General features: G+C 40.4%; 1 protein-coding gene across 2 annotated transcripts in view; it reads right to left on the bottom strand.

The window, feature by feature from the left end:
• Nucleotides 1–20,339, bottom strand: part of RELN (reelin) — a 300,342-nt gene that overhangs the window by 40,455 nt on the left and 239,548 nt on the right. For both annotated transcript variants that reach the window (XM_075429592.1, XM_075429593.1), the window contains exons 31-43: nucleotides 18,851–18,927; nucleotides 17,153–17,311; nucleotides 15,006–15,194; nucleotides 14,509–14,782; nucleotides 12,932–13,072; nucleotides 12,659–12,836; nucleotides 11,111–11,195; nucleotides 9,171–9,353; nucleotides 7,595–7,766; nucleotides 7,410–7,512; nucleotides 4,633–4,862; nucleotides 1,632–1,852; nucleotides 456–603 (exon numbers count right to left, since the gene is read on the bottom strand). In XM_075429592.1, coding sequence (XP_075285707.1) covers nucleotides 456–603; nucleotides 1,632–1,852; nucleotides 4,633–4,862; nucleotides 7,410–7,512; nucleotides 7,595–7,766; nucleotides 9,171–9,353; nucleotides 11,111–11,195; nucleotides 12,659–12,836; nucleotides 12,932–13,072; nucleotides 14,509–14,782; nucleotides 15,006–15,194; nucleotides 17,153–17,311; nucleotides 18,851–18,927 — 2,160 coding nt within the window. The remainder of the gene's footprint in view (nucleotides 1–455; nucleotides 604–1,631; nucleotides 1,853–4,632; nucleotides 4,863–7,409; nucleotides 7,513–7,594; nucleotides 7,767–9,170; nucleotides 9,354–11,110; nucleotides 11,196–12,658; nucleotides 12,837–12,931; nucleotides 13,073–14,508; nucleotides 14,783–15,005; nucleotides 15,195–17,152; nucleotides 17,312–18,850; nucleotides 18,928–20,339) is intronic.

Below are 20,339 nucleotides of genomic sequence, written 5' to 3'. Positions count from 1 at the left end.
TTTAAACACCTCCAAGGATGGGGACTTAGTCACCTCCCTGGGCAGCCTGTTCCAACGCCTGACCACTCTTTCAGTAAAGAAAGTTTTCCTACTATCTAATCTAAACCTCCCCTGAGGCAATTTGAGGCCATTGCCTCTCGTCCTGTCGCTAGTTACCTGGGAGAAGAGACCAACACCTGCCTCACTACAGCCTCCTTTCAAGTAGTTGTAGAGAGCAATGAAGGTGTGGCATCAGATCCTGGAGTTCTTATTCAAGGAAAAAAATAGCATTTAAGTGGTTAATTCCATTAAAGTTCAAGTTAAATTTAGTTTAAAATGGTAACAGTGGTTAAATGGAATATTTGCTAGAGTGAGCATATCAGCTTGCCTTTTACCATGGAAGTATCACATATGTATTATTCTTCAGTACATTATTTCTTCAGTGAAATCCTGAAAGAACTTTGAGACTGTGTTACCTGGCTTGTGACAAATCTAGGTCTCGAGTCATCAGCATACGTAAGCCTTCTTCATTAAAGAAAAGGTTGTTTCCTCCAGACATGATACCACATTTCCTTGAAGGTTTTCCACCACTCACAAGCAGGAATCTATCCGACTCCAGCTGACCTGAATACACAGTAAATACATATTTATGATTTACTCCGAAGCGCTTCTACTGCAAGAGTACTATTTACGGAGGAAGAGAGCTAAATTAAACATCACCTGCGGAGTGAAGAAATATTCATTGTTTCTGGTGCAATGTGTTCTAGAAAACTGCCATGAATCAGAAAAATATAAACCAAATAAACCCAGAAGTATGGAAACAGGGATCTGAGACTCCAGTTATTCACAAGATTTTCAGCTTTTCTGCATTTTTCTGAAGATAACAACAAAGTACTCAGGTCTATAAAAAAACTTTGCATACCATGTGGTAGCATGCAAGCAAGGCCTGGCAAAATTAAAAATGAACAGCAGCACCTATGAAGGGATGAGTTTGGTTCACAGGCTTTGTGTTATTCAAAGTGTTCTCTTCTTGCCGTGCTTGCTAGCAGGGGAAACCTCGAGGTGGTTTTAGGGTTGTGTGCGTGGATGCTGCGTGTGCCCAGGCACGCGCCAGACTTTAAGTTCCCTCCTACTGTCGCTCTGCCGTGCCTGCTGAGTGATAGCCCTCGTTGCTGAGACACACGCTCTGCTCTGAAACCATGTTTGCTGTATGAAGGCCCCTTAGATTTCCCTCGTAGGGAGAAACGACACAACCTTAAAGCTATCCCTTGTTTGCCTCACTTGCACATGTTCTGTCTGTCCAAAAGTAAACTACCATCAAACCACCATTTTCTTCTAAAATTATTTTCTACATGTAGAGTTTCAGGAAATTCTATATCTGCCAAGATTTTGTATTCCAGCATTAACAAATTCACAAAGAGTCAGACACTCCAAACCAGACAAGGGATAGCCATCAGACATTCACAAACTGTGCTTGAGAATGACATCTGAGCTACTTGGTCGGTGGGAATACCCCCACAGCATAAATTATATTCACAAGCATGCAGGGGTGAGGAAGACTTTGCTGTTTTATCCTTTGAGCCGTTGGTTCCACTAAGATGGACAGGCAGAATTCAGACACCGCCCCCCCCCCCCCCCCCCAAAATGGATACCTTCAAAATCATCCTTAAGGAAGTCAGAGTTCTTGGTACTTATTTTGCAGGTTGGCCCAGAGTACCCGGGGTCACAGATGCACTTTGTGCCGTTGATACAGCTGCCGTGGCCGTTGCACATCTCCTCACACTGTGGGCCAATATACACGTTGTCAATGGCCCAAGTCACTGGCTGGGATCCAGCAGGGTAAAATCCTTGGTACCACCTGAACCTTGCCAACCTGAAAAAGGCATAAAGTGTACTTACTTTAAATAATAGTTCCATCTTTTTTGTATTCCATATATATATCATATTATGCATATATATAGTATTCTTTCTGTTGGAACTGGCTTGATAAATAGCTTAATTCTAGAAATTGACTGCTATATCTAGTTCCTTCAGTACCTCATGTATCTTTATGTTGACTTTCAACCCAAGTAAAGAGAGAAATAAAAATAACATTATTTATTAGTTGTAATATCAAAACTGAATGGCAGACCTGAAAATGGATTTGAAATCTAACCACTCTTCTCTCCATCATTCATGGGGCAGCGAATGGCCATGGTCTGACAGATTTCCTTCTGCTTTGGGGTACAGTGTCTGGGTCAGACCGGGCCACTTTCACCTTCTCCAAGAGAGTGAAATCCTTACCTTGTACTACCAGCCTGCCCCCAGGGAGACCACCTGTGGAGGTGGGGTGGTAGGGTCTCACCCTCAGTCACATGGAAAGAAAACATGATCTGCCATGCCACCAAGCTATTCAGCTTGCTTTCAGGCAGCTTAATCTTAAACCACACTGATATTGCAAGTTGTTAATTTAAACTATATTCTCCTTTGGGTGCTGCCCTGTCATTTTTAATTTTCCTCCGAAGTGCTACTCACGTCAATGCTGCATATAAAGAGGAAACGACTGGGGAAGGAGGGAAAACAAATCGAGATGGGGAAAAACACTTGAGAGACTGATTTTATTCCCAGTTGAGAAAAGGTTTTAAACAAGGAAGGAAACCAGGAGAGTGAGAAGGGAAAAGCCCTTAATTGCCTTGCATGTTTAATGTGTCTTGTTAAAAATATCTAAATGCAGCAGGTGAATCAATAGCACAAGTAGCTGAAAATTTTTTTTTTCTTGATTTGCTAAAAAGGAATTTTTATGACGGGATTTAGGAGAGAAGGGATAGCTGATGGGTGGGGACACTACTAATAGTTTCAAGAAAGATACCCCAGAACCAGAGCCCTGCTGGAAGTCAAAAACATTCATTTTAGTGCTCCCTGAGGTGAAGAACACAAGTGTGAGGCTGGAGGTGTTGTAAACTCCTCTTCAGAGGGGATCTCTGCCCCATTGGCTGGATTTATTCCACCCCTGAGGTACATCAGCTCCTTTTCTCAGGCTCTCTCCGGGCAAGGGTGAAACCTGACTTGTATCTGCAGCAGAGAGTGAAATACTGGTCTTGCTGAAGTCAGTAGGGGTTTCTTCAGTGGTTCAGCAAGCCCTGGGCTTCTCCTTCAGCACATAACTAGAATACTAATTCTTAGTTACAGCTGTCTGCTGAGGACATATACTTATTTCCAAAATAACATCTGTAGCAGCAGTAACTGAAAATGTCTTCATCTTCATTTAAATATAATCACTTGACACTTTGGGGATGAAAATGCTGGGTTTTTTTAGAATTACACAAGGAGTCAGGTTTGGAGTTTTTTTTCTTGTGATTCCAGTGGATTCTAGTGGAGAAGATCGCCCTTCAGCTCTCTGGCCCGAGAATTTCATGGCACCGAATACTCCACGGAAGCTGCTCTGTGCTGCTGGGTTTGGTTGGCTGTCGGCAATTGGCTTCTGGCTTGGTGTTTTGGGGAAGGAATAGGAGGGAAGGCAGGCAAACGGGACAGAAACACTCAGGAACAGAGGACTAAATCAAAATAGCTGGCAGGTTTAAATGAGTTAGCACTCTGCACAGTCAACATTTTCATTTGGAAGGATGCATGGGTAGTGGGGTAAAGGGTCAAATAATTCTTTGGGTCAAAACCAGAATGACAAATGAGCTGCTGCAAGAGATGGTTATCTAGTCCATGCTTGAAGTGTTAACTGTCATAAGCCAGAAAATTCAAGTTTAAAATTTAAACATTTTCTTAAATTATTAAACATACAGGCTTTCCAGACTTGGTTCTCATCTCATATAGGTCTTTTCATACTTTTAGAGGCACATATGGGGCCATTTATTTAGCAGAGGGCCCGTCAAATGCGGTGGTTTCAGAAATACTCAGACTCATAGTTGCATAGCTCATTTTCATTCATACGTGCTACAGTTTAATCCTTAATGGTTTGATCTTTTACATAAACTGAGTTGATGCTAGAAGACATTTTTCCCTGAAAAAGTAAACAGTCTGTTTTATACTTTAAAAAGTTACATATTATTATGCCTGCTAGCACGTATTGTTTTTCTATGCTGTGTATCTGTTATCATCCAACCTGGTCTGTTCCACAAACTTTAAGTTTCTGAGTGACTGCAGCAGTGAATTTCTTAGAGTTAGAGAACGTTACAGCTACAAGAGACCTCGAGTATTCACATCAGTACATTTCCTTACATTGAAGTAGAATCAAATTTCTACTAGCTCACATTTTACTGCATTTTCTAATGAATCTCAAATTTCATGGAAGAATTCATTGATGAATTCAAATGACTAATGCATGGCAGTAAAGAACATTCAAAGCACTTTAAGAACAATGAGTTTTGCATTAATTTTACCATGTAACCCACTTCCATAAAAAAGTCACCAATTAGATGTATGGATAAATAGGAAATTATCTGAGGTCATTCTACATTAGCATTAGGCATAACATATTTTGGGGAATCACCTGAACACTAACTAACATCTAGGACAAAAAGCAAAGAAAAAGTGGTCATTTGGTCTGCACTAGTGCCACAGTTCTTATGCACCACTTTTGTAACGGGAGAACATTTTGGATGGGAAACAGAAATAAAAACAAAGCGACAAGCAGCTAGGCAGGAACACGAGTTGGACACTTACCCACACAGGTGCAATTTTCCGAAGTGAATGACCTCCCTTCTCCAGCCCTGGGTGGTGCCCGCGTAGTAAGTGCTGCTTGGGTGATGCTCGGTGGAGCAGAGGGAGCTGAGGTGGCTGCTGCTGCTGTAGCACAAGGGGAGCAGCAGGTGCCAGGTGGCCCCCAGGTCTCGTGAGAACTCCAGCTTCACCGGCTCGGCAGAGGAGCTGTCAGTGGTGCAGCCGACGTTGATCTGGGGGTGAAGACACGACATGCAGAAGGTGACATGAGACACCTAGTTACTCTTTGTCTTAGTCAGCCTTCCCCATTAGGCATGGTATTTATTTAGCCCACGAAAGTGATGACTTGCAAACTCATTTAACAACTGGGATGATGCACTCAGGACATGCACATGAACATGGACTCTTGCACATTGCCCTACCTGTCCATGGGCATATTGCACCCTGATTTATCATAAAATGAATGTACTATGAAATCCCCAAGTAATGCTACTAAGAGAAAACCATCAAGTTAGTTATACAAAATCCCAAAGGGGAGCTGCTAATGTGGATGGAGCAAATGCATCAGCACTTGCAGTCCTATGGCAGGGACCGAAGTAATCATAGTACCAAAAACCTGTGCATTTTTAAAAGCAGAAATATTAAAATAAAATTTGCAAACATAAGCTTTTTTTTTTTTTTTTTTTTTTTTAAATTGATGAGCTGCACTGGGATCCTCTTTTATATCACACTTCCAAAAAAACCCACCAGACTTATGGCACAGGAACCTTCAGGCTGTGTGCTTCAATATATTTTTCAGCTTTCATACTCGCTACCCTTTCGGTCATGCATAGTGGCAAAGCCCTAGTAGACAGCATTAAAAGAGTATCATAGCTGGATTGGATTTAGATTCAGTGTCACACCAAAACATAGTTTGGTGATGTCAAACTTCTCAGGGTATTGTTATAAGATTCCTGGTGTAGAGAACAGTAGAAAAGGCAGAAAACCTACATGAACAACAGTTCTGCTACTGAAAAAAATATAAAATGATGTTTTGTACAGAATCTGAGACCTCTTAAGCCATATTTTCTGCATGGCCCCAGTGCAAATTAGCGTTCTTTTCTTTCTCACTGATTTAAGATGTTCTTTTAGTTTTAAACTGCTTTTACAAAAGAAGAAGAATTAGTTCCCTTACAGGATGACTCTGTCATATAAAAGAAGACGTACTATACTTACGATGTAATAAATAAAACCCCATTGCTGATGAAATACAAAGACTGGACCAAAAATATGAAACATTTTGGGTTTTTTGCTTATCTCTGTAGTGGAAAACAAAAGTGTCTTTGCTACATGCTACTCTGTAATGAAGATCTATTTTTCGCTAAAACCCAGTAATATTCAGAACTGTGCTGAATGTTGAAAATGTATCCTGTGTCAAATCTCCTTCATCACTCTTCAGTGCACATGAGTCCCATCAACCTACATTTGACTAGAAGGGTTGTCTACTCATCTGGAAGCTCACAGAGATGCTTGAACAAATATAGGTTTTGACTCTTGAGACACAGAAAGAAACTCTACTGCATTATGCATAACTTCTTTATTTATACTAAAGTCCTCAAAAATGTGAGCTGAAAACAATGTTCTTACCACATATGGAAGTAAGCATGGAGATTTTATGAGGTTAATGCTCTGAAGACTTATGGATATCATAAAATGACCTCAAACATTTTTGTTCTACAGGCTGTAATCTATATTTTAAAACAGAAAATGGTTTGTATTCAATAATTTATGAATTAGTTGCATGACAAACTGAAGCGTGCATGAGTACAGAGCTAAACCTAGTTTTCTTGGAAAACCCTTAGTATCATTTGAGTAACTGTTTATAAACTGGTATCATTGGCTGTTTAATGCTACAGCATGCTACATCTTTATTAAAAGCAGCCTGGTAATTGTGGCATGGCAATTTACATGGAATATTCTTTTACAATTTCTTAATGACAATATAATGACCCCACTAAACTAATACACACTAGGCTAAACGGTTACTCCCATCAGTAGTTGCCCTTGCCAATGCACAGTTTAGATTTTTAGATAAACCAGAAACACAGTTTAATTTAGACTATGTGTTGTCAATGGGGGTTCCTGTTTCCACAAACACATGAGAAGCACAAAATAGATGCTCTTTATTCATGAGCTTTAGATAACTCCCCAAGATGGGATTAATTCAGGCCATCACGCGCAAAGAACACGAAAGCCTCTATGAAAACATGGGCAGAAGCAAAAGGAAAGTAGAGCCCTGGCTCTCTGAGAAAGTACAGCCAGGGCAGTTAATAGACCATGCAGGAAAAAATTAATTTCTGGTGTCACAGATGCAGTCAGAGTTCTCCACTGGGTCAGCTCGTGGAAATGCTGCATGCTGCTCCAGCTGCACACTTACCCTGAGCAGGCTGTGAAGCGGCAATCTAGACCTTCACTATATTTTGCTCCTCATCTTGTCTGCCAGTGGTGACTCTCCAGCTCGTAGGACATGGACTTTAATGCTAGCAGTGTAAGCATATTTGCACGGACAAAGTAGTAACTTAGGCAAGATAATAGAAGACTGTGGCAGAAACTTCCCTTCTTTGTGTGTTAAAAGTTTCATGATACACCCATGTGAGGGAAACTATTATCAAAGCAATTACATGGGATATCAGACAGGCTTCTCGGCGGTCATAACAGCTGGGTGAATACACCAAAGAGCAGGACCTGAAAGAGCAGAACTGTCTAAGCGAAAGACCAAGTAACTTTCTGAAAACAAGTACCTCAAATTGGATTATAGTGTTTTCATTTACACTCAGGTCCCTTGTTGTAATGGAATGTTCTCCAACTTCATTTGAAACAAATACCATAGCTGAATCTTCTTCCCTGTAAAAAAAGGAAAAGGGTACTTTAGACTCAGTTTATTCCACAGTCACTTTTTTCTAATTTATTGCTGAGACATGCTTACGGAGCTCCTTTAGATGAATATGGGCAATAAAGCCCAATGTTTCCACCAGGATAGAAAAACCAGTTGTCCTCTTTGGGACCAAAGTCAAATGTATCCAAAAGGATCATGGGATTCTTTAGATTATTTCCATCAATAATGAAGTCATCAATAATCCAGATTTCTTCTTTTTTGCCTACAAAGAAAAGGGGAACATTCCTATTACACCTAATACCACTATTATTAGAAAGCAGAGTAGTAGCCAGTATTTATGGATTACATTGAGAAGAGGGCGCTTAAGGAGTGACTTCACTATTATCATTTTCCATGAAAATAGTCCCCATACTGCTCTGCACTCTGACCCTACAGAATTAACTTCTATTCCTCTAAAATTTACAGAAGTCACAGCAAACTGAAGAGTGAAAAACCTGTGTTGAGCAAGTATTTTCTGCTTAAATCACATTTACTTAGAAACTCTAGCATCGATGTCTTCTTTAATTAAGATTCATCTAAATGAGCAGTTGCTGAAGAGTCCAAGCAGCCTAAAAGGATTATTTCATTCTACACCTTTTTCCTCGCACTCAGCAGCATGTATTTGCCTGGCAAGAGCTCTTCGAGAGAGAAGGAAACCGAGTGACCATCTCTCCAATGTATTATGGATTCAAATGTGTTGCAAAATTGGTGCTTTCAGACTGGAGAGGAAGGATTAGATTGCCAGATCTATTGTGTAACTGGTTTTTTAATCTATTTAAAAGCCTTTGTGCTGATCAGAGAAAGTTAATTGGCTTCTTTGAAATGAGATTCCTACATAAGGATAACGTTTGCAAGAAAACTTTAGTTCAATGCTGTAGGCAGGACCCATGAGAAGGATGAACTGGATTCTTAGGACCAGATTTGAATTTGCTTTTTTATTAAGAGGTGCGCTAGGTATTTGCCTGTGTGGAATAAATCTTTGCTGTATTACTGTGTCTAAATGATTGCTGGAATTCTTTAGAGCCCTTAATGTCAGCTCCTGCTAAGAGATGTGCTCAGAGTAACTGAGAACAGAGGAGAGCTGGCACATCCCCTGTAATCAGGAAGAATGAGCTGCATTCCTCTTGTGCTTTTCCACAGTCCTTTACAATTTAATCAAACGATTAACTGCTCACTACATACTCTTTCTAAATGCGTTTTTAATGCCTAGTTAATTCTGAGCAAGGTAGGCCCAGTTCCCATTTACACTTGGGACACTTGTATAATTGGAGCATTTTAATGGGGCTTCAGTGTAAACTACAATCAGGTGCATTAAAAATAACGAGGGCAACATGAGTAAAGTTAACTTTATTGGTGTTGCTTGATCTCCTAGTCCCTGCAGAACCAAAGCTGATAGTCTTCTGCATGCAGTTAAGGGGTATTGGGTTAAGGTCCTTTCACTTTAAAGCATACAGCTGCTTTATAAAACAGTGAACATAATCCTGTGATAATTTTAATTCAAGAACTTAAAATATAAAGAAACAAGATTTAAGAGTCTCTATTCTGGCTGAATCAAAAAATCTAGCCTTTTACAGATGCTGAGCTGCGCAAGTGTGGACCTAGAGTCCCATGGGTGTCTCATTCTTACCGTTGTTGTAAGGTTGCCAGAGCCTGAACCGCGTCACATTACTTTGGGCTGCATAGGGCAGAGGGACGTTAATAAAGAGGACATCCGTAGTCTGTGTGAAGTAAAACTCATCTATCAGGTGCCAGGTGATGCCACCATTGGCAGAATATTGCAGCAGGAGGGAATGAGACCTCTCGGGGGTGCCTGGAGCAGAGAGGACATGCATTTACATTCATTATAATCTGGCTTTAAAAAGCACCAGCTCAAAAACACTTCTTCAAGTGTAAGTACAATTAGGTTATTCTGACATGTATTACAGAGTACGGGCTTGCTTTCACATCAATTTAAACTGTTGAGAGGTTATATATGTATTACACATACACCTTCCTGTGCTTTCCCTTGCTGGTCTGAAAATGCTATACAAATTAGGGGCTAAATTTACATGGCTTTTCATTATATGTATGGTTGCAGTTAATTTACTTAGATGAGACACTAGCTCAGTGTTATAATTTTTTAGATTAGAACAAATCAGCTCCTTCTACCACAGATATTTTTCAGTAATTCAGTACTATATTAATCTGTGTTCAACATTAGGGAGTTTGTTGAGAATAAATCCTGGATCCAGGCCTAGGACTAGCAAGCCATACAGATTTAATGTGAAAAAATTTCTCCTGGAGTTTCACTGCTTTACCTCTTGTGGGTCAAATATCAAAATTCAGCTTTGAGCCTTTGGCTATTCCTGCCTTTCAGAATGATATTTTTACTCATCACATTTTTTAATATTTTGGCAAGAATCATCTGTAGAAATATTTCCAAGGCATAGTTTTGTAAAAGAAGTCTTCACAAAGATTTTGCTTTTAAACATGAAGTATTGGGCATGTTAGAGTTTCAGGGCATGTTATGTTGTTGGCTGCTATTGTTTTATTTCTTTTCCAGAAAGTACTTAAACAATAGTAATAAATAGCCAAAGATATATGATTACATGCCTATTAAAGGGAGTCAAACTTAATTCAGAAAGAGCTACATTTTCACTTGGCCATACAGAGATTTGGTTAAGATATTTTTTAGGAAGAAAGAGGTGATTCAAAACTATTTCATGCTGTCCTTTGGCAAATGACGAGTCAGTTGGGGTCCAGTCCCAGAGTGCTGAGCTTCCTGCAGAAGCTATGAACAACTTCCACCAAAGGGAGTGGGTTTTTGCATGTTGAGGGTTCAGCCTTGAAGCACTGGTTCTACAAGCGATGCGGGGGAAAACTTCTGAGACTGTGTGGGTATGATTCAAATGCTCAGGTAGGTTAATGTTTCTCCACCATGTCACTCCTGACTGGAATAAAATTATTTTGTGAGGCCAGAGATGGCAGGGGCTTGGAGTGGGGTAAGACTAAATCATTGGCTTGAACATGCTCATCTATAGAAACTGTTTCATGCTTGCTACACCAACTTGTAAATTTGGCTTGCAAAGCCTGATTATTCTTTGTACGCGATTAAATAGAATGATGGGGTTTTATTCATCTTTATGATACTTACTAGGAAGCCAAATGGTAAGAGCTTTTAGTGCTGTGGACTGAAACTTGAAAAACTCTGTAGTTGCTTATCTGTCTCTTGAGTAACCTACTACAGGCACCATTTTATGGTTTTAAAAACTGACAAATTCATTTTTCCCCAACATACTGCAAAATATCTAAAAATCTTCAGCTATCTTGTTTCTCTTCTGCTCAAAAACTGTACTAGCTGTGCTGTTTTTGATACCACCACAGTTTATTCTTTTACTGCACAGATGGCCATGTAGGCTGCTAGCAAGGTAGGGATGATGCAGAATCTCAAACAAATTCCCATATTATCTACAATAAACTGATGATCATGTGCACTGAAGTTGAAAATGTAAATCCATATTCTTTTCTGTGATGCTACTATGTATGAATAAGCTTAGAGAAGTGATAGGAAATCAACAGTGATCTTACCTTTGGCAATAAATTTAAATGAAAACTGGATATACACGGTATTGGTGCAGTCTAGATCTCTTGAAATAAGCATTCTCAATCCTTCCTGCAAATACAGAATATACAGTGTGAATCTTCGTTCCCATTATCGAAGATGCTCTGCAGTTTACTATTGTTTGGAGGTTGTCTGTTGCTGACTGCTGGTGGTAGCAAGAGAGACTTTCTCCCAGGCAGAAAATGGGGACAGTGATAGCCTTGGCAAAATGAGCCACCATAATGGAAAAGCCTAGATATAGGCGCATGTCACCACTAGAGGCACAGCTGCATGGTCAGATACAGGCACAGGTACAGCTTATTCAGTTCTTGCTCTGAACCACTGTGATGTGAGCTGATGTGCAAGCGCTGACTTATTCAGACACTGAACCCAAACTAGTATACTTCTTTTGGGGCAAACAGTACAGTAGCCAGGAACCCTGATTTCCAGGCAGGAAGACTCCTCTCTAGGAGCTCTTTTCTGTGTCTCAAAAAATATTTTGTACAAATATCCTCTTCTGGGGCAACCTCTTGGCTCAGAGCAGTAAGCAAAGGGAACAGACAGGAAACATCATTGTGGCCCCTAAGGTCCTGTCCGTCTCTATAGATGAGCTCAGCGTTGTGTGGATCCTGGGACCAGAGCCAGTCACCGTTCTGCAGAGATCTGGCAAACCACCTCTCAGAGCTTCCCTCTCTCTCAGACCCATTCCCCCAGGGGAACAACCTGCAGGAACAACCAATCCAAGTTTTAGACAATTCAAATCCTGTGATTTGTGATTTAGATGTCCTAAAGAGGTTTAACTGAAGTCAATGTTTTGCAAAGAAATATTTTTAAGGAATTAATTTCTACACCAAACAATATTAAACTTGGCTTTTTTGGGGCAACTGAATTCACAGTGTCAAATGAAGACTCCTGTGCGAGCTTAAAATTTGTGTGCTTCTGTGAACGAAAGTCTTTCTATTGAAGTGTTTTGCTGAAGAACTGAGAAGTTTGGAAAATATGATATTTCCTGGTCTTTTTTAATCCGTAATGAACAAAAAAATCGTTAAAGAGCTAGAAAACTTCAAAACGATAGAATTAAGTAAAACACAGGCTAACTACATAAATATTGGTTACATAGGCTATAGTTCTGACTATTATGTATTATTGAAGATACTAACAAGCCAATCAGAGGAGTTCAAGACACAAACCCAAGTGATTGTAATGTGTACTATATTTCCAGAACGCTCACTTGGCTTCAAGAATCTCAGCTCAGAGTTTCATTCTTTTCCTTTGATGATTAAGGAGCAATTTATACCACAAATTAAAGTAATAGCCAACAAAGAGATGAAACCCATTTTCTCATTAAAACCAACTGTGACCACCATGGTGCATATTTAGTGCAGGAAAAGACAAGAAAAATAAAAATCTGAAATTCTAGCCTAAAGACTTTGACATAGACATATTGGGGGGCAGTGGGGCACAACAAAAAAATTACTTTCTGTTTTTAACTCTACTGGGTTTTATTCATTTTTTCAATGTAAGTAATCTCTGACCCCTTTAAAAATGAGAGCTGTTCCAGACTTGATGGTGTCACCATTCAGGTTTCCCCTCTCAGCACCGTAGACCTCAGGCCAAAGGTCTGGATGCAAGTTACCGTTGAAATCATCCTTCAGGACAGATGGCAGAGGAATGACAGGCACACAGTATGGACCACCAAAGCCTCTGTCACACCTAGCAACAAAATGGGAGGAGAAGGTGTTATCCATGTGGCCCAGATAAAAGATGCCATCCTTTCTACGAAGCAGGTTAAGCAGGATGCTACTTACACACAACGACCTGCATCACAGATACCATGGCCTGAGCACATCCAGGGGCACCCTGTAGCGAGGACCACATTATCAATAGCCCAAGAATCAACACCAGAAGCGTAGTTGTACTGAATCCATCTGAACCGTGTTCTGGGAGAGCTAGAAAAAATAGAGTGAATGTAGTTCAGGCTACAAAATATTTGCCCCACAAAGTGCTAAATAATAAAGAAAATCTCATGGAGTTCAGGAGAAGAAAAACATATCAATAAGCATGACTCTCTGTATTTGGAAAAGATTCATATTCATGTTGAAACTAGACGTTTCAATTTCTCAGGTTAGTTCTTTAGGCAAAATCCCAGCAGATTCTAGAGGAAGGTGCTGAAAGTGAAAACCAAGAAAGTCAACGTTGCTGGTCAGCAAAGTTGTTGAGCAGAAACTATTAGCTACATTAGCATTTGGCAGCTCCACATGCTGCTAGCAGAGTTAAAACAATAGAATTGCTTCAGCAAACTAAGAATTAATATATGTTCATTTATACTAAGTGTCGTGTAAGGAAAAAACACGGATTACATATTCTAGTATATATATGTATAACAATGTATGAGTATATATGTACACACATGCACATGCATATGCATTGCTGTAATTGCTGACTGCCTTGTTCTCCTCAGATGAGAAAAGTATTTTGGAAAAAAAGTCTGTCAAGATTCTATGGGTTAGATTATCTTGGATTTGTTCAGGCAGGAAATGTGCTGTGGAGCTGATCCTGGAACAACGCACAGAGAATTGCCCTCAGACTGACAGGATCGGGATATCATCACATTTGAGAAGAATATTCTTTGAGAGAAGATGCATGGTCCTTTGGAGCTAACCATGGAATTAGAAATCAAGATGTGAAACCCAGTGCCAGTTTATTTACTGTGTGTCCATTTTTACCACTGTATTTTCTGGGTGGTGAAATTTACAGAGGTAACATGTAGGGTGCTTTGAAGAATTACAGAACTGTTCAGAATAAGGGTAAGCAATATTATCATCATCTGTTATTTCTAAACTAGAGCATGGTTTTATTCAGAGAGACAGATGCCAGCATATCTGCCGTGTCCTTTTACAACAATGGGATATCACTAGGAGGCAGGCAGAACTCTCCTCCCGGTCAAAAGGGTGGAGGTGGCACATCCAGTAACATGTGTTGTGACTTGCTGAATGACATGACTGACATGCCTAAATGTTGGATGACAACTTATATGCAATGACAGAAAATACTTCTATATGAAAGGATGGGTCAGGGCATTAATTCTTGCTTCTTATTGGGTAAATGTTAGAAAAGCTTGGTTTAGCATTTCTGTTCTTGCTGTCATAGATTATAGGCAAAACTTAAGAATTCATTCATCCAAAGTTGTTGCTTCCTTAAGTTCCTGCAGTTCACATTATATCTGATGAAATATTTTGAAGTGAAATTTAAAATTCCGATGGCGTGACAACACACATTTAATAATTTAAAAGACATGCAGAAAATTCCCAAGCTGGGGGATGTTTGCTCAAATTAGATCAGCAAAATCTATATCATGCTAAACAGCCAGAAGAGCAGTGCTTACTTGGTTGCGGGTGGGAGGTAGACCGTGATTCTCTTCCAGTTTTGGAATCTTTCTGAAGTGTAGATGGAGCTCTCAGTGTAGTGCTGACAGCCAATGGTTGGAGGGACGCACTCCTCGGTCACCAGGTGCCAGTCTCTCCCGTTGTTTAAAGAATACTGCAGGTGAATGCTGTGGGAATTACTGTATGGCTTGCTGCAACCCATGCTCAGCTCAAATTGCAAGAAAGTGGAGGCTGATACATGGAAGTCCCAAGTCTCAGCATAACGAGGTTTTCCTAAGAAAAGAGAATAAAAAAATAAAAAGTGTACCTAATGCATATGCTTTTGGTAGTCATTCATATTTGTTATTGGTATTTTCACTTTTTTTTCAGCTTTTGCTTCCTTACAGGTTACCGTATACTTGAATTTGTGTATAACCTCCCGTCTTGTAAAAACTTCACCCACACATCGTTTATAAAATAGGCTCATACAAATGTAGAAATGTTTGGTGATACATACCAATGTTTTCACTGAACATCAGAGCTGTATCCATGGACAGGCAATCAATGTCTACTTGACCTCCTTGTATTCTGTACCAGCTTGCTTGTAAATCCACAGTTCCATCAAATTTATCCTGGAAGCCAGTCTGAGAGCTGTCATTCATCCCTATAAGGACATCGTCCAAAGCCCACTGAGCTGAATGCTTCCCTATAAAAAGCAGAACAGGCAGGTTAGTGGAGTCCCTGGTACTTATTTTTTATGCCCACATCCTGTGTTCATGCAGACTGAGCACTGTTAAACAAGACTAAAATGTTGCTCAAGGATGAACCTGGACTCTAGAGTATGTTTCTATTTCAGAAAAACACAGGTATTTCCCTCGTCATTTCTCAAGCTTCCGTGCCTTCATGTGCCACCATGTGCTCTCCCTGTTTTTGAATGAGACACTCCTTGAGCATCTAGATTGGGAATTTTCATTTTATGGGTCGTAGCCTTCCTGCCACTTCCCACAGCTAAATCAGAAAGACCTCGGTCTAGTTCCCAAAGTACCTTTTGTATGGAAGAGAACAGTACACAGAGGAAAACTCGGAAGGCTCTTGATACAGATGATATTCATAGAAGTGCTCTTCACCTTCTCCTTCCTGGAAACCTCTCTTATGCTCTCCAGCCTGCTGCCATCTCATCATCCCCAGCCCATTTCTCCAGCCCTTCATTTCTATTCACCTTTCTACTGGCATGCTGAAAATGCCATCTTTCTGTACAATCACTGCCCTCACAGGAGAAGAAGGAAAGTCTTGACAATAAATTGCGAACTTACAGCTATGTGCCAGGACTTGTGTCTTTACACTAGGAAGAACGTGGTTCATGGCTGAGAGGGCTACTCTGCAATGAGTTATGGCAGATAGAGGACAATCTATGAAGCAGTTAATCTCTGTAATGAGGAGTGGTTGTTTCCTGTAGGCACTGGTATGGAAGGTGGTATTTCAATCTCCAGTCATAAACTCTCCCTCTTACTGGGAGCCACAGGACTGCCATCAGGTGGTCTCAGAGTGACTGCTCTTAGCATGGACAGATGTCATCCAGGTGTCTCCAGAGCAAGCGGTCATGGGCAGGACACAGATAGGGAGAAATGGGTCTGGCATTGCACCACTCACCAGTGTGAATGATCGTGGCAGAATGATGGCCTGTGCTGCACCTGTTGCTGGTCAGCATTTTTCCCGCATAAAATGGCTTCTTAACAAAATCAGATCCCTTTTGCCTTGTCTACTCTCTTGTCTAGTGAGGGTAGTTAACTCTAGCACATACATCGTAAGAAAAGGTACAAATAAAAAACAGCCATCAAAATGATAAATGATATCCAAGAACTGCATACCATAATTACCTGAATGTAAGTTGTGTGCTTCTCTCCCCAGGGAACTGCTGTTAAAATGTACTTTGCCATATTTCTAAATATCACCTTAGATTTCCTGCAGGGGTCCGGGAGCTGCTGCCTTGCACAAAGGCGAGACACTTCATCAGGACACTTTCAAAAGCGGTGACTTGCCCTTGCACAAGGTGGGAGCTCTCACAGCACCTACAGGTATCAGTCAGCACCAGGGTTTTACTTTCAGCTGAGGAGGTGGGAAGGGACTGAGTGCACTTTGGAGATGCAGCAGAAGGGAGGTGCTGGGACACCAGAAATTATGGGGATCGGGGGTCCTGTTTTGGAGTGTGGAGATACTAAAATAGCGAGATGGGAACAACCTGCTAGGCAGATTGAAGGCCAAGTTATGTCTCGTTTTACGAAACAGAGAAAAAATGAGATAAAATGTGTAAGCCATTTTGCCACCCAGGTCACTCTATACTCCGGTAAATCCCTTCATCTTGTTTAGGCTTTTCTGTGTAATATTCTTTGCCCTCCCCTCTTTTATCTCTCAACATCTTTGATTTAAACTTAGATCTTAAACAATTTTACACTTAAGCCCACTATTCTGCTTGGTGCTATAAAAGCAAGTCACATTTGCAGTGTGGCTGAGGAAAGCCTAAATATACTCTTGCAACACCCAAACTGTTCACCATAGTGTATTTTTGGTAAGCTGAGGTTTCTGCAGAACATGTCCATACTGTGGAGCATTGACATGTGGGTTGTGTAAAGCTGCTTAATGAATTTTTAGGTTGGCATTGCTTACCGTGTTGTGGCTGCCACCAGCGGAAAGCAGTGGCAGGGGTTTTGGCCTCCCGAGGTAAGTCTATCGAAACAACCTGGGGTTCCAGGTATGACATGAAGTCCAGCTCTCGCAGCAAATGCCAGGTGATCCCGTTATCATTAGTGTATTGAACGACAAGCCCTGTATTTAAAATTAACAAAGGCAGTTAGTCTGACTGTATAGAGCAAAGGGGGGGAACTCTTCAGCCTGTACTCAGGAGCTGCCAGCTCCCGACGAGTGCACGTCACTTTTGGCATCTCCCCTACCCTTTTGGCATCTCCTGGTCCAGGAGCATTTTGTGGACAATGTCCCACTGCAGAGGTGATGCAGGCTCACCAGCTGCCACATGTTACCTTGCTAGTCTTCACCAGATTCAAAGGATCCAATCTTTTACAACCTCAGTGAATCTAAGGATTGTACCACAGAAACCATAAAAATAATGTGACTTCTTAATATATTCAGTGTTTATTTCATATTGGGCATCCTTGCAGTTTGTGTGGGACTCTAAGCTCTAATTTTGATAGCTGTGGTCCCAATATGGGTAGTTCACAATGCTCATGCTACCCATGCAACCTCACAGCATCCTTAACAGTTAATTATCATAATATTTAGATAATTTAAAATAGTCTTCATATCTTACACAGAGTATGGCAAATACTAGGACATAGCAGAATTGTGAAGTAACTTATGAGCTCATTAGAAGGGTTAGTGCAAGAAAGCAGCACTTCTTATATATATTTCTTCTCTTAAAACTCTTTTATACTGGAGTACATTCAAAGATCATGGATTTTCTTGTGTCTTATACGGGTGCCAATCAGAGGAGAATCAAACCCTCACTGTAATCTGTGCTGAAAGATGACAGTTCTGAGTCAGTATCTATGTTAATGGCATACGTCAGGAAACAAACCACTGATGTTAAATGATTTATACTGAGAGGAAAATGAGGTTTTCTCATCTACCAGATCTCAGTGATCTGTCTTCATGCAACTAGACAACTTTACATGGGGAATCCACTCCCAAAACTCTCCTGATGCTTCCCAAATGCAAATATTAGCCCCCTGCTTCAATAACTCTGAATCATGTAGGTAAAATAAGAGGGCATACAGCTGAGCAAGATTAATTTCTTTAGTCTAAATATGTTTCCAGCTGTAGCTTTATGATTTTGTATTCCAGGTAAAACAAGCATGAGATTGGGTTGGAAGGCAAACTTTTACTACACCACTGGTGCATGTGAGAAGCTAAACAAGTTTTCGGGTGCACAACTCTTCTTCAGATCAGAAATGGAAGTTGCCCACTTCATCCCGAACTTGAATTTTATTCCTTTTATTTCAGATCTGAAGAAAGTCCTCTGTACTTGTAAATTTACCTGTTTCCTAACACTATCAAGTAGTCTAAGAACAGCTATTACACCTCTTCTTGCAAATGTTGTCTTAAACCATCACAGCTCCAACAAAGTTACTCCTACTGACAGATCTCCATTAGGTTTGGTGGAAATAAGTGTAAATATAAATGTTGAACAGAAGCAAATAGCTTTCTGCACTATTTATGAAAACTGAACAGTTGGTCGGTTCATATTAAAAAATGAAACAATCTTTTTGATGTTGTAAAGGCAGAAAAAGGCAAAAACACTTTAGAAGACTCCAAATACAAAAAGCCTATTACAGGAAAAAGAGAATTTACCTTCATTCCTGGCTCTTGGTCTGTTGCAGGAGTTACCAATAGCCTTGCTTCCAATTTGTACATAAAATTGAACTAGCCTGTTAAAAAAACCAGGGTAGAAGTGTAATTATCTTCTGGTAGCACAAGATGAGTCAGGTTAACTCTCCTCTCTTAACTAATGTGGCATTTTCAGTTAGGTCACTTTTCCAGGCTTATTGATCAGGTAATGTTCCCAATGAAATCAAGTATTGACATAGTAAACAGTGGAGGACCCAAGACTGAAGAAGAATGTGTGGTTTATTGCTCCTGTGCCTAGTAAATGTGTTGTTGGACTGAGAGGCAGATTTTAGCACTTCCTTCTTTCACACAAAGATGCAAAAACTCCAAAATAGGTAGATGTGCTCCTCACAACAGATCTTACCTTGGCCTCTTACAACTGGACAGTGTTTTAAGCTTTAAAATACAATATTAGAATTTTAATAAAATTATTAAATCCTCACTAAACAACCAGTCCCACCATTTTCAGTGAAAAGAGTTTGTGGGACATTTTGTGAAGTAGACCCTTTGATTTTGAAGCAATAAATTCTGATTTCATTGAACATCTTCTTGTTCTCAGGTCATGAGATGGGGGAAAAAATATTCCTGATCTGCCTTTCTTGCAACCTTCCGTATAGTTTGTGCTTTTATCACTTCCCTACTTTTTCCTCCCCCTTTCCATGGTAAACCATGGCAACCTTTTCACCTGTCTCTCTGCTTGACAGTTTTTCCATAACCATTTTCTGCAACCCTGCTAAAGCCGCAACATCCCTTTGAGACAGTGCTGCTGGTTTCATTGACAGAACTTAGGCTAAGCCTGGAACATCCCTATCTAGCTATATTTGAATTAATAATTATCCCATCCTTGTGCTCCAAAATATTGCCAGTTTTTTCCCAGTCTACAGTGCTGCCCTGGTATCCTGCTGAACTGATAGTTTTAACAGTGACTTTGTGGTATCAGATTAGTTCGTATTTCCTCTTAGATATGCACTATTGTGCTGTATAACAGGAATTTGTTTTAATTAATGTCCTGCTGCTCAGTCACCAAATTCCGTTACATGTCTGATATTTGTTTCACTGTAATCTGATCATAACCCATGTAAGGAGCATTGAGATGACTGACAATGCCATTGCCCATTCATCTACGCCTTCTTCACAGGTTGTCTGCATTGCATGCCTGAAACAGTGCCTGAACAGAGCAGGGAACCTGGGCTCGTCCCCATGCTGAGCGTTTGCATGCTGAAAGTTGGTGATGCCATTCTCCTTCTTGTTTCCTCGCCAGTTTTTGATTTAGGATGGTGCCTGCCCGTTGTGTTATAACTACTGGAGTACTCGCTGATGTGATGTTTTGATGAAGCAACTGCTTGTCCCTTGTGCTGGGGGTGCCCTCATGGAGCGCATAGGGAGAGATGGGGTCATTGCCAAGCAAAAGTTTTGGAGGAAAAAAGAATACAAATCTATCGGAAATCAGGCT

The sequence above is a fragment of the Opisthocomus hoazin genome, chromosome 8 (assembly GCF_030867145.1).
Source record: "Opisthocomus hoazin isolate bOpiHoa1 chromosome 8, bOpiHoa1.hap1, whole genome shotgun sequence".
NCBI classification, from domain to species: Eukaryota; Metazoa; Chordata; class Aves; order Opisthocomiformes; family Opisthocomidae; genus Opisthocomus; species Opisthocomus hoazin.
The sequence above is the reverse complement of the archived record's forward strand: the minus strand, read 5'-3'. Positions and strand labels throughout refer to the sequence as shown.